General features: G+C 37.8%; 2 protein-coding genes across 2 annotated transcripts in view; one reads left to right on the top strand and one right to left on the bottom strand.

Annotated features, from left to right (window-relative positions):
- The window catches only part of LOC139319857 (1-phosphatidylinositol 4,5-bisphosphate phosphodiesterase zeta-1-like), a 195,660-nt gene extending 193,744 nt beyond the window's left edge, over positions 1–1,916 (top strand). Inside the window, exons 13-14 of the mRNA XM_070947906.1 lie at positions 133–282; positions 1,819–1,916. Coding sequence (XP_070804007.1) covers positions 133–282; positions 1,819–1,916 — 248 coding nt within the window. The remainder of the gene's footprint in view (positions 1–132; positions 283–1,818) is intronic.
- Positions 1,917–6,778: 4,862 nt separating this feature from the next.
- Positions 6,779–12,482, bottom strand: part of CAPZA3 (capping actin protein of muscle Z-line subunit alpha 3) — a 37,711-nt gene continuing 32,007 nt past the window's right edge. The window contains exons 2-4 of the mRNA XM_070947905.1: positions 11,483–11,590; positions 11,214–11,360; positions 6,779–7,626 (exon numbers count right to left, since the gene is read on the bottom strand). Of these exons, the coding sequence (XP_070804006.1) occupies positions 6,779–7,626; positions 11,214–11,360; positions 11,483–11,590 (1,103 nt within the window). The remainder of the gene's footprint in view (positions 7,627–11,213; positions 11,361–11,482; positions 11,591–12,482) is intronic.

Raw genomic sequence — 12,482 nt, 5'->3', positions numbered from 1 at the left:
TCATTCAATTTTCTATTCTTGTAGTCACTTGGAATAACCAGAAAAAAGAATTGTGAAGAAATAATGACTAACTCTCAGAAGATAAAGTGTTTTAGATAAATTGTTCGTCTTATATTGCTTTTTTTATTTCAGCTTTGTGTCCTAGGTGGAATCAAACATTCACATTTGGTATCCGTGTTCCAGAGCTTGCCTTAGTTCGTTTTGTTGTAGAAGATCAGATTTCTCTTGTTTCCAATGATTTCCTTGGTCAATATACGTTGCCACTTTTAAGCATAAATAGAGGTACTACATTGATTGTTTTTGTGTACAAAAAGTGTTCCAAATCTACTTTTTTATTAAAACATTTCTTTTAATTAATATGTAAGGCATAGCATACAAAACATTGTAATATTGTTTCTATTATTGCTGATTCCAGAATTGTTCAAATAACTATTCTTCCCTTACTTTATGACATTGTATGATTGATGGTGGGTCGACTTCTATTTTTAAAAATTTTCAAATATTAGAGTATGGGCTGTACAGTTTTCTTTTTTATGTAAATCAACATGCTAGTGTTCACATGTAATCTTGCTCAGTGTTTGAAACCTACAAACTTTATGTTAATAACAGGAATGTTAATGCACGCTTCCAAATATTGCTTACTGTTTATATCTCTATCTATCTATCTATCTATCTATCTATCTATCTATCTATCTATCAATCTATCAATCATCTATATCTATATATCTATATCTATATCTATCTGAATTATGGAGTCTCTAAGCTTGATTGTTTACTTACAGACATTTCATTACTCAGGTAATATCATCACTGAAATGGGTAATGAAATGTCTGCAAGCAAACTACCAAGCTTAGAAAACATTGAGAACTCCACTGTTTGGAGATTCTTTTTGAATGGCCAGCAGCTGATTATTTTCATTTTGATTCCCATGATATCAGTAGTGTCTCCAAAGTTTGCTCGGTTCTTTATAGGGGCAGTATGCTTACTGCTTTCCTTTTTCAGTATTGCTTTTACTTACGAACATTTTGAAGTGGGATAATCTCTGAAATTATGGATCAGGAGAAGGAACTTTCAGAACTACTTTGAACCAGATGTTCAAAGATCTCAATGAGAAACATGGGATGAAGACTTTTGCTTAACGGTGGAATTTGCCCTATATCAAGTCAGAGATTTCTCATAATGTCTAGAATGAATCCCGAAGGATCTTTTCTAATCCTGCATAAAGTTTTCATAGATTAAACTGAGGACCTTTCTTATGCAAAACACATTGAAACCATCAAATTTCTTTCCAAAGGTTGTCTATAATTGCTGCATTCTTGTAATAGTTTGTAGCTAGTGTACATGTTAACTTTTCTACATGTACTGAATTTAACTATATTGCATTGCAAAATCCGTCACAAGACCTTTAGAGGTAAGAACAAAATTCCAGTCTTTATGCTTGTATTTGAAGTATTTCTATAATTAATAAAGAGTAGATTTTCACAGTTGCTATTTATGGGTGACATGACTTCTGAGCAGGACTGTGTGAAACATTCTTTGCCAAATGACCAAATTCTGTCAACAGAAATAATTGTGCAAATTTCTGTATTAATGTAGTTGAAATTGCACTGCTTTGTTTTGTCATTCTCTTACACTGGAGCAAATAAGTACTAAAATACAACTTTGATAGAACCAAGTTTTTGTACTCATTTTGATGTTTCCGATTCTTTGAGGAATGAATTTCAAACTAATACTTTACAAGATGCAACTGTTATATATGTGTTGTTGTGTATTTTTCACTGTATACAATACATTAATTGGCTGTTATCATATTGCAGGTTATCGTCACGTTCCACTTTTTTCCAAACTTGGTGTCAGTTTACGTCCTGCTTCACTCTTTGTACATGCTTGGTACTCAAGAAATAATGTATGTTAGGATTTCTGCCTATTCCACAATAAAGATTCAGTGGTTTAATTATATTAAGCATTTGGTGTTACAGTTTTTCTTCCTGAATTAATTTTATTCTGTATGTACTAAACCCACATAAAATATACCTTGTTGAGTAAGAATAAAATCCCTCTGTTGTATTTCTAACAGATGGATACTTTTCAGATGTACTAAAAAGAAGAAAAGTTTCCTTTAGTCTCCATAAATTGTTTGCATTAAATCAAAAGCAATGATCAAATTGTATATCTTATGTTTTAAATTCAGTCATTTAATAAAGTTTATTTTCTACCTATCTATCCCCAGATATATCTTGAATGTGTAACAGATCATTGTATATACCTCATAGATAATAGAATACAAGTGATAATATTTTGGCTTGTAAACTGGTCCCTGGATTACAGATCCTAATTTTGATAAAATATCATGAACAGGCTTGATATATAACTAGGCTTTGGTTGTTTTTATTGTCCAAAATGTACCAAAACTGAACAGGAAAAGCTGCATATGGTATAGCTACAACTACAGTTTGCAATCTGCACTTTCTCTGTCTTATTCCAAAGTGTTACATGACAACCTTGATTATCCAAAGCCATGATAAGCAACAGAGATAAATGTAGGCCCATATGGCATGAGATTCTGCAACAGAATGGGAGAGGTGGCAAACTATGACATGTGTCTACATTCAGTACATAACTACAGTAATAAATTAAAGTACAAGGAAGGAGGTTCAGGTTAGACAATAGGAGGAACTTCCTATCTCTATGAGCTGCCAGCTGTCAACTGATGGAAGAGGCTACAATATGACATAATGAAATATCCTCTGCTAGAAGTTTTCACATTGAAGCTGGATGGTCGTCTATTGGAGATGTTCTAGTACTATAGATCCTGTACTCAACAGGAGTTTGGGTTAGATAACTTTTGTGGTTACTTCCAACTCTGCTATACTGTCAAATACTATGGTGTTGGTACACAAATCCAAAATAGCAGCATTTGTGTGTTGATGTTACTGTCCATGGTTTTGTTTTGTTTTTTCATTTTCTCATAATTTATTGCTAACATGACTGTCATCTAGTGACAATCATAGATATTTGAAAGATTGGGAATTTGAATGAAAGTGGAGTAAATGATAAGCACCATGAATCAAAGTAATTAAAAAATTTGATATGACAGGTATCTCAAATTTTGAGAAAGGTTAAGGATGTAAATAAATGTCAAAATTTATGAATATCTGTTGGAAAATGAAGATGTAAGTTGAATTATAAATGAAAGGGCTAAAATGCATATAGTTATGGGATTGTATGAAAATAGGAATCCTTTGATTAGTGATAGTTGCATGTTATATATGAGCCTTGGTGGTGCAGTGGTTAGAATGCAGTACTGCAGGCTACTTCTGCTGCCTGCTGGCTGCCTGCAATTTTGCCAATCGAATTTCACCAGGCTCAAGGTTGACTCAGCCTTCCATCCTTCCAAGGTGGGTAAAATGAGGACCCAAAATGTTGGAAGCAATATGCTGACTGTAAACCGCTTAGAGAGGGCTGTAAAACAGTATATAAGTCTAAGTGCTATTGCTATATTCCTGTGAATATAACAGAAGAATTGGATGTGATCTTTGGGGAAAATTGAGAAACATTCTTCATGAGATCCAGGGGAAAAATATTCTGTTAGATGGATGGGAAACAAGATGAAAGAATATAGAAAAAGTGAATAATTCAGAGGCTCAAAATGAATGAGAATGATGACTACTAGCAAGTACTTGCTTAGAAAGCTTCAATCCAGGCAGTTTACAATCAAAATGTTGGTCTCTTTGTGATATTTGCTTACAGCAAATGTGTTTTTTTCCCTATAGTAAATAGTTCGTGATTTCATCAGCTCTCTTGAGGCTTATTAATGCTCAACTAGCTTTTCTCGGGAAGACATTAATTAATTTCAAGAGTGAACTGGGGTGACAGCAACGTCCCTTCAGTTCTGTCATGACAAAATATATTCTTTTTTTATCTTTATTTTTCTCTTCATTACAATTACCCTTCAGCTCCAATAGCCTTTTAAGTTGTGAGCTATTTAAGTCAGATTTGTTTGCTTTGAAACTATTGTGTTTTCCCGAAAAAAGCCATTTTCTGCACTGAGTCCCAGACATACTCAAGTGTTTTGCATCTTTTGAAGAAAATGCCATTTACAGAGTAACATCATAGTTATAATACTGCAATATGGCTACAATCCAAAGCTGCACAAAAAGTGCATAAGGAATTATGTTTCTCAACAGCTGTGCTTGTAATATGGGAATCTATCAGATTATAGTGGTAGGAACAAAACCCATCACAGGTAGTCCTCAATTAAAAATGGTAATTGGGACTATCTAAAGCTGTTGCATTGCCCTTCCAGCACAAATACATCCCTGTTCAAGCTGCTTGATGCTAAGCTCAATGTAAGTTTCATCTTTCTTTTATAAGAGTTGGTTTGGAGGCAGTTTTGCACTTGATGACTTCCATGATCTTGTCTCAAATTATCACAGGCCTGAAGCACAAGCAAGAGCACACCTTAGACTTGATGTAACTCTCATGCACATGGTAGTCTGCCAGCCTGTGTGGCTTAAAATTTCTTGGCAGCTTCCCTACGGATTTTGGTTGTGGAGAGCTGGCAGGATGTTTCTTCATCTAATGACCATACTATTTGGGTTAAAAACAGCAATCAGGGCTGCAGAGATTGTCATTGCTAAGTTCTGTCACAGTTTTTTACACCCTCATTGTTAGCAACAGAAACTCCAGCCCCAATTGCCTTCGTCAATCGAGGACTAACCTATAATAGAAATAGTTTTCAGGCATAGCAAATCTATATTACTTACTGAGGAGTAAAGGAACATTGGTTCTGATCACACAAAATTACTCCATTTTAGAAGGGTTGTTGTTCCATACTACTGAGCATTTTCCTTGCCCCGATGCACTGGCTAGAGATGAATTGAGTTTTAGCCTAACTCCATCTATTCAGAAATAGTCCTCTCGAGAAACGTTGCTACCTTTGAAATTTCATGCTGCAAAATACATACAGATGGCTTTTTAATGTTGAAGCTAATGAGAACCATTTGCAAATAGAAGAGTAGTAATTCCATGAAGATAACTAAATGACAATGGGCCATGAAAAACTCGTTATAATATTTCTGCGATTAGTGGTCTCCTCTGTACTCAGTGGTGTTCCTCACATACATATTCTCCAAGGCAAACGATTAGCAAATGTAATATTGTTCATCCAACTATATTAATAAGTCTTTCAAATGTTCCACTACGTTCTATGATAAATCATGAAATATTTTTAATATGTGTTACAATTTCTCAATTCTTACTGAAAATATAAGATGATAGATGTTCAAGTAGATGCTCCTATATGCAAAAAATAATATTTAATGCATAAAAATCTATTCTTAAAGAACTGGCAAGCTAGAACCTACTTATTTAATCTGGTACTGCTCTAAGCATCAGGGCTATATCATTCAATTAATCAATTTGGTAATCTTTGGACATTTCTGTTTTGATTAATCAACAAGTTATGGCAAAGAAGCCAATTTCAAAGATTCGATTTTGAAACCTTAGGATTTAAATTCTAAAATTTATGCCCTATCCTAAATGTTCATGAATTGTATTTACTTAACGCAATTTATTATTGAGCTTTCTGCCAATAGCCAGCACTGAATGTGGCAGACAAAAAAATTAATTTGCAGCTAAAAACAATTCTCATATAATTTTCAGCATTATATAAAAACAACTGAAACACCTAGCATGCCTTAAATGCAGTCAAGAATCAGGTACAATAAAGATGCTCTTGCTAGTCAGCAGGAAGATACCAGAAGATAACCTCCCTGACTAACTTTGGTACAGAATTCCAAAGTACTCTAAAGCATCCCACACCTTAATACAAAACATATACATCAAATATTCCCTGAAGATGTATTTTTAATGACCCCTGAGTCAGAAAGAAATTGTAATTTGAGGCTGTAGGTCAGGGGCGTCAAACTCAAGGCCCGTGGGCTGGATCCGGCCTGTGGGATGCTTAGACCTGGCTTGCAGGCCCGCCCTGGAAACAGCAAAGGACTGGCATGTGGTGCCTCTGCCAGCAAAAACAGAGCCCTGGCGGGCTGCGTGTGGCCTCCCCGAACTCCATTTTCACTGGCAGAGGGCTGCAGGAGGCCGTTGTGGCTGAAAACGGAGCCTTGGTGAGTGACATCGAGCTGGCCATGCCCCAGATTTTTCCCCATAGGAATTTGAGACTCATTAATATTTTAATTTGGGGTTGTTTTAATTTTACTGCCTATTTGAATTAGCTGTTTTTATCACATTTTACTGATTGGCATTCTCTATTTTCAAAATCCATTTAGAACATTAACATTATTAGGCCAATTCAAAGCTGACACCTCATCTGTGTTTAAGATTTAATAAAGCTATTATCAATATAGGGATTTTTAAAAAAAATTTTTTTTACTCCTGTCCAATAGTTATCTTTGTTTTTCTTAAGAAATGAACGATGTTAATAGGGGTAGTTTTCTCTATTTTATTATGATATAAATATAGACTCACCTTTATAACCGCATGTTAAAGAAGCTCCTGTCTTCTGTAAACAATCTTGATATTTTATTTTATGTTCAAAGAAAGAAATGAAGTAGAAATACTAACCTAGACACCACTGACCTGGATACTGTTTATTGTGAAGGACTGTGTGTTTTCATGAACCATCAGGCAATAAATCAAAGAGATCACTTAGAATGTACTACACAACTGTTGTTTTATTTGGTCATTATTTCATTCACACAGGCATTGCAGCAACTATAATGATCCATCATTTCCAAAGGCCTTCACCTCTTTTCACTAAGTCATCATCAGTATATCCCAAGAGATTGAAGTGCGAGTAACTGGGAGCCTTCTCCGAAACTCTCTCCATGTTTCATTTGACAAATCGTAGAGGCTTTTCACCAGATCCATCTGAAATTTGTTATCTTCAGCTTCAATAAATTTCTCAAAATCCAAGGCAAATTGGTCCCGATGAATTAAATATATGGAACCTTCAGCAGTACTACTTGCTGTCCAGTGAAGATTACCTTTTTTGAAATAATGCAGCTGTACTTTTAAATCCCCTTTGATTTCTGAAACAGGTGGAGTTATTGCAATTATCCATTCTGATTTCCAGAGAAAGTTCCAGAATTTCTTATTCTGGTGGCTTTCCATGCAGATCACAAGAAATGGTTTGTTTCTAATTGTTTTTCTGTAGACCCGACAAACTCCTGAAATGAAATGCCTCTTCATGTATGCTTCCAAAGTCACATTAAGGGTTTCTCTCCATAACTCTGCCTTATCTCTCCTAATATTACAATAAAGCAGAATTTTGTCAGCTCTTCTATTCAGATGATCAAATGTGAAAGAAAGCTTGATCTGTGGATCAAAGAAGCGATCACCTTCCATGTCATTATGGCGAGTCACCAGCACATTGTCCCCTTTGATGTTTGCAGTGGCGAAATTTTTCTTGGAATGATTAGCGCACACCTGAGCAACCTCTTGCTTCATGAGTTTATCATCACAAAGCAGAAAGCGAAGGTCTTCAAAAACATTCTTGAATTCACCTGGAGGGCATTGTTTTAACAAATTGCATATTAATTTTATTTTCAGTGCCTTAGCTGCTTCTTCTTGGTCTATTTCAGTTTCCTCAGCGGGTTCTATATCTGGCAATGAGATTGCAAAATAAAACAAAGAGCTCTTTCAAATGTTTATGAATTAAACTCTACACTGCTTACTGACATTTCTTCCAAAAATAGAACAAAGTAGTTTTTCACTTTGAATCTTTCTTAATTGTCACTTCCAGAAATGAGTCTAGAACTTTGTAGGATTGAGCTAGATCTAGAATTGAATGTGAGTTTATTGGGAGTTTTAGTGGAAGCTGTAAGATCTTAAAATAGCAGTTCATTGTAAACTAAATTCAAGTCAGCAGTGATGTGTCCGAACCTCCCCCCCAATCCTAAGAATGAAATGCAATTTATGTTACATCAACTGAAATATTATTTATTTATCACATTTGTAAGGCTGCCTGACTCCATAGCAACTCTACATGGTGCACATATTAAAAATAAATTAGCAACAGATATACATACAATAGATTTCCAGAGAAAATAACTAACGTCTTCACAGTCATATTGCATTCCCTTAAAGGGAGTACTACTAAATCTGCTTACAAGGCCTGGGGGAAATGGCATAATTTAAGAGCCCATTTCAACAAGGCTATGATCGGGGCAATGCAACTCTGGACAGATGCAGTTCCAGAGGATAAATACCACAACAGAGAATGACACTGTTTTAATTGATGGGACGCAAAGCATACCAGCTTTGTCAGATTGAATATAATGGGCAGACCCTGAAGGAAACATAGAGTGTCTCAGTCAGACAGGCCTTACGGAAGTCTTTATAGATATAGAGGGCACAGAGAATGACTTTAAAAGGACAGGAAGAAGAGTCTCTAGCAAGGCAAGCATCAGATAAGTGGGACGCTCACATTAAATTCTAGATCTAGCTTAATCCTAGAAAGTTCTAGACTCATTTGAAGCAACTAGTTTGAGTAAATGACTCTGACCATCCCTCGTTCACATAGAGATAAAGCGAGGGAGGAAGGGAGAACATTTGGACTCGCAAGTGGCTACAATGAAAAAAATCCTGAGTTACAAGATGGGAATTTGTTAGGTCTACTTTAAAGGGATAACACCAGTGGTGGGTTGCTCCTGGTTCTGTCCGGTTCTGGCGAACTGGTAGTAAAAGCGGCAGGAGGCTCCGCCCACCCGCCCGGACGTTTTAACGGACGATCTGCGCATGTGCTCCCATTGCGAACCGATAGTAAAGGTTAAGTAGAACCCACCCCTGGATAACACCATTGTTGCAAGTCTCCCACTCTGTTTCTAGACAAGCCAAGGATCTTACCTTGGTGACTAGAGATAGCCTCCAATTCTCAGGGCACATACTAACTACCAACCACCCTTGCTGTAGCATTGCTAGATGTACCAGTAGCAAGTGGATATTCCAATAACCAGTTTACATGATGTGGACTCCTTGGTGCTCTCTGAACTTGGTTGTTTGCTTTCAGACATTTCATTATCCAATTAGCTAACAATGTCTGTGAGCAATGTTCCATGTTATATCCAATGCAGTAGTGGGATTCAGCTGGTTCTCTCTGGATCGCGCGAACTGGGAGCAGCGACTGTGGTAGGCTCTGCCCACCTGCCCAGACGTAATGTGCAACTACTGTGCATGTGCAAAAGGCCATGCACATGTGCAGAAGGTGGCGTGTGCGAGCGAAGCACACATTCACATTTTACGAACTGGTAGGGAAGGTAAGTGACTCCCACCTCTGATGCAGTGGCCTGCCATGCTAATTTTGATATGTCTATGAGGGGGTGGGGGCAGGCGTGAAATGTAAAATTTGTTGCTACCGGTTCTGTGGGCGTGGCTTGGTGGTGGTGGGGGTTAATGTGACTGGATGGGCGTGGCCAACTTGTTTTTTTTTTAAAAACTTCAAAGCATTTTTTTTTTAATGCTTTGAAAAGCTCTGCCAATCAGGCAACTCAGCTGGGAGATGCCAGAGACTTTTCAAAGCATTTTTTTTACCACCTCTTCGGCCAAGAGGTTGCAGGAAAAAATGCTTTGAAATGCCTCTGACGATCCCAGCTGAGCCGTGCGATCATCAGAGGCTTTTTTTAAATTATTATTTTACTTTTTAAAGCATTTTTTCTTCGGAAGAGGCTGTAGAAAAAATGCTTTTAAAAGTAAAAAAAAAAAAAGCCTCTGATGATCGTGCGGCTCAGCTGGGCATGATGGGGGAGGGGGGGCAAAGGGATTTTTGCTACCGGTTCTCTGAACCACCCGCCGCCATCGCTACCTATTCGCCCGAGCTGGTCCGAACCGGGAGCATTTCACCCCTGGGTGGAGGAGGTGATAGCTTTCTCCTTGGTACCTCCTTGATTAGGGTATTGTTTTCTGTTCTTAATCCTTGCTTATTTGGGTGTTAGCTGCCGGAGAGGATGTTTTTCTGGTCTTTTTGTTTCCTTACTGCTTGTTTACTGCCTCTTTTGAATGGTGTGTAAATATGGCGTGTAAATATACAGCGTATATTTACATACTTTATTGTGTCTATTACTTTTTGTTTAGATTCAAAGCAGAGAACAGAGTTGGCTGCAGTTACATAATGGAGACGGGGGCTTAGACGTTTCTGCCAACCTGTTGTTGGGCTCAAACAGTCTGCACAAGTCTGAAAGATGCTTTTTCGAAAGGCGACTGGACTGTTTTTTTTCCCCTTGAGGAAGAAGAAGAAGAAGAAGTTTCACTTCTCATCCAAGAAGCTTCATCAGTTATGGCAGGATGATGGGGGCGATGGAAGGATTAGTTCCGACAGGATGGGAGGGAATTGGACCCTGAGGGCACAGATAAACCCCCAAGTGGCCTCAGGAGCTCTCAGGGAGAGTGCCAACGACCAGATGACTGCAAAGAAATGTATTTATTTATTTATTTATTTATTTATTTATTTATTTATTATTTATATTTTTACACCGCCCTTCTCCTGAAGAACTCAGGGCGGTGTACAGCCACAATAAAACAACATATCTCCACAAAATTTAAAAAACAGTTTAAAACATATTAAATAATTTGGCCCTTGTATTAAAAAACTAAAAACACCCAATTAAAATTAGTTTTCTAAGCCAGCCCAGCCTGTTGAAACAATAGAGTCTTAAGGGCACGGTGAAAGGTACGTAGGTCGGGGATCATACTTCTGGGGGCAATTCATTCCAGAGGGCTGGTGCCCCCACAGAGAAGGCTCTCCCACTGGGTGTCGCCAGTCGACATTGTTTGACCGATGGTACCCTGAGGAGTCCCTCTCTGTGGGAGCGTATTGGCCAGTGGGAGGCTATCGGTGGCAGAAGGCAATCTCATATTTACCCATATGATATGGTAAATATGAGCCTTTCAACCCCACCCATCCTGTCAGAACTAATTTCTGATTTTTAACTAATTTCTCATTTGACACATTTCCCTGAGATGCTAAGAGTCACTGCTTAAGTCCCCTGCAGATAGAAATAATTTCTTGCATGCCTTCTATAAAATTTTAAGCATGGGTAGAAAGATGAGATCCAAACAATATGTTGAGACGTTCCTGAACCTATAGGCTAGGATGTCAGCCAAGATTTAAGTAAAAGGAGAAGAGTCAGTGCATGTTAAAGCATAGTCACAATTGTGACCCTGAAGAGCAACTTGAGTCTTATCTTGGTTTTACCAGGCGTTTCCGGTTTCTTTGCAGCTTGGGCATCGGCTGTTTGCTTTGCTGGTGCTCCTGGTGTAGTCGCTGAAGGTTGTGGTTCCGTTGGTTTTGGTGTTGGTTGAGTTGTTAAAGGGGCCGCCGCAGGAGGAACGGTGGGAGCTCCTTTTTAGATAGATGGATATAGAGAGAGATAGTTAGATTAAATTTATAAAGAAAAATTACAACCCACAAAGACAAAACAAGGAAAGCCATTATCTTCAATTAAGTAACAAGGGGTGACTTACCCGGTGCTGGCTTGGCTGCTGCTGCACCTGCTGGCGCTTGTGGCGCTGTTGTCGGTTTTGCCGCTGGCTCAGTCTTTAAAGGAGCCGCCGCAGGAGGAACGGTGGGACCTGCTGAATTATTTTTTAAAAAATAATTAAAAACACAAAGAAAAACAACAATCCACAAGAAAACAAGGATAGATGTTATCTTGTATAAGTAATTGAGAAGGGATGATTTACCCGGAGCTGTGGGACTGGCTGCTGTTGTTGGTTGTGGAGCTGTATGACGTTTTCATTTCCAAGGAGATTTGCCATAAGATATAATAGAAGAAAAAAATATTAGGACTTGTATATTGAAGCTTGACAAAAGAACAAACAAGGAAAGCTCTTATCTTCATTTAAGTAACAAGGGATGATTTACCTGGTGTTGTTGCTGGTGCAGCTGCTGGAGCTTGTGATGCTGTTGTCGGTTTTGGTGTTGGTTGATTTGTTGAAGGGGCTGCCGCAGGAGGAACGGTGGGGGCTGATAGATAGATAGATAGATAGATAGATAGATAGATAGATAGATAGATAGATAGATGGACGGACAGATAGATACATGGATAGATAATAAATGATGAGATAGATACATGATAGATAGAAGATAAATAATGATTAGATAGGTAGATAGATAGGTAAGTAGGTAGATATAATTAGATTTTAAAAAATAAAAAGAATAACCCACAAAGAAAAAACAAGGAAAGCTGTTATCTTCATTTAAGTAACAAGGAATGACTTACCCGGTGCTGGTGTTGTTGCTGGTGCAGCTGCTGTTGTCGGTTTTGGTGTTGGTTGAGTTGTTGAAGGGGCTGCCGCAGGAGCAACGGTGGGGGCTGATAGATAGATAGATAGATAGATAGATAGATAGATAGATAGATAGATAGACGGACAGATAGATACATGGATAGATAATAAATGATGAGATAGATACATGATAGATAGAAGATAAATAATGATTAGATAGGTAGATAGATAGGTAAGT

Source organism: Pituophis catenifer, unplaced genomic scaffold (assembly GCF_029215685.1).
Source record: "Pituophis catenifer annectens isolate HBS135680 unplaced genomic scaffold, rPitCat1.0.hap2 SCAF_7, whole genome shotgun sequence".
Lineage (NCBI taxonomy): Eukaryota > Metazoa > Chordata > Lepidosauria > Squamata > Colubridae > Pituophis > Pituophis catenifer.
This window is presented reverse-complemented; position numbering and strand designations above follow the sequence as displayed.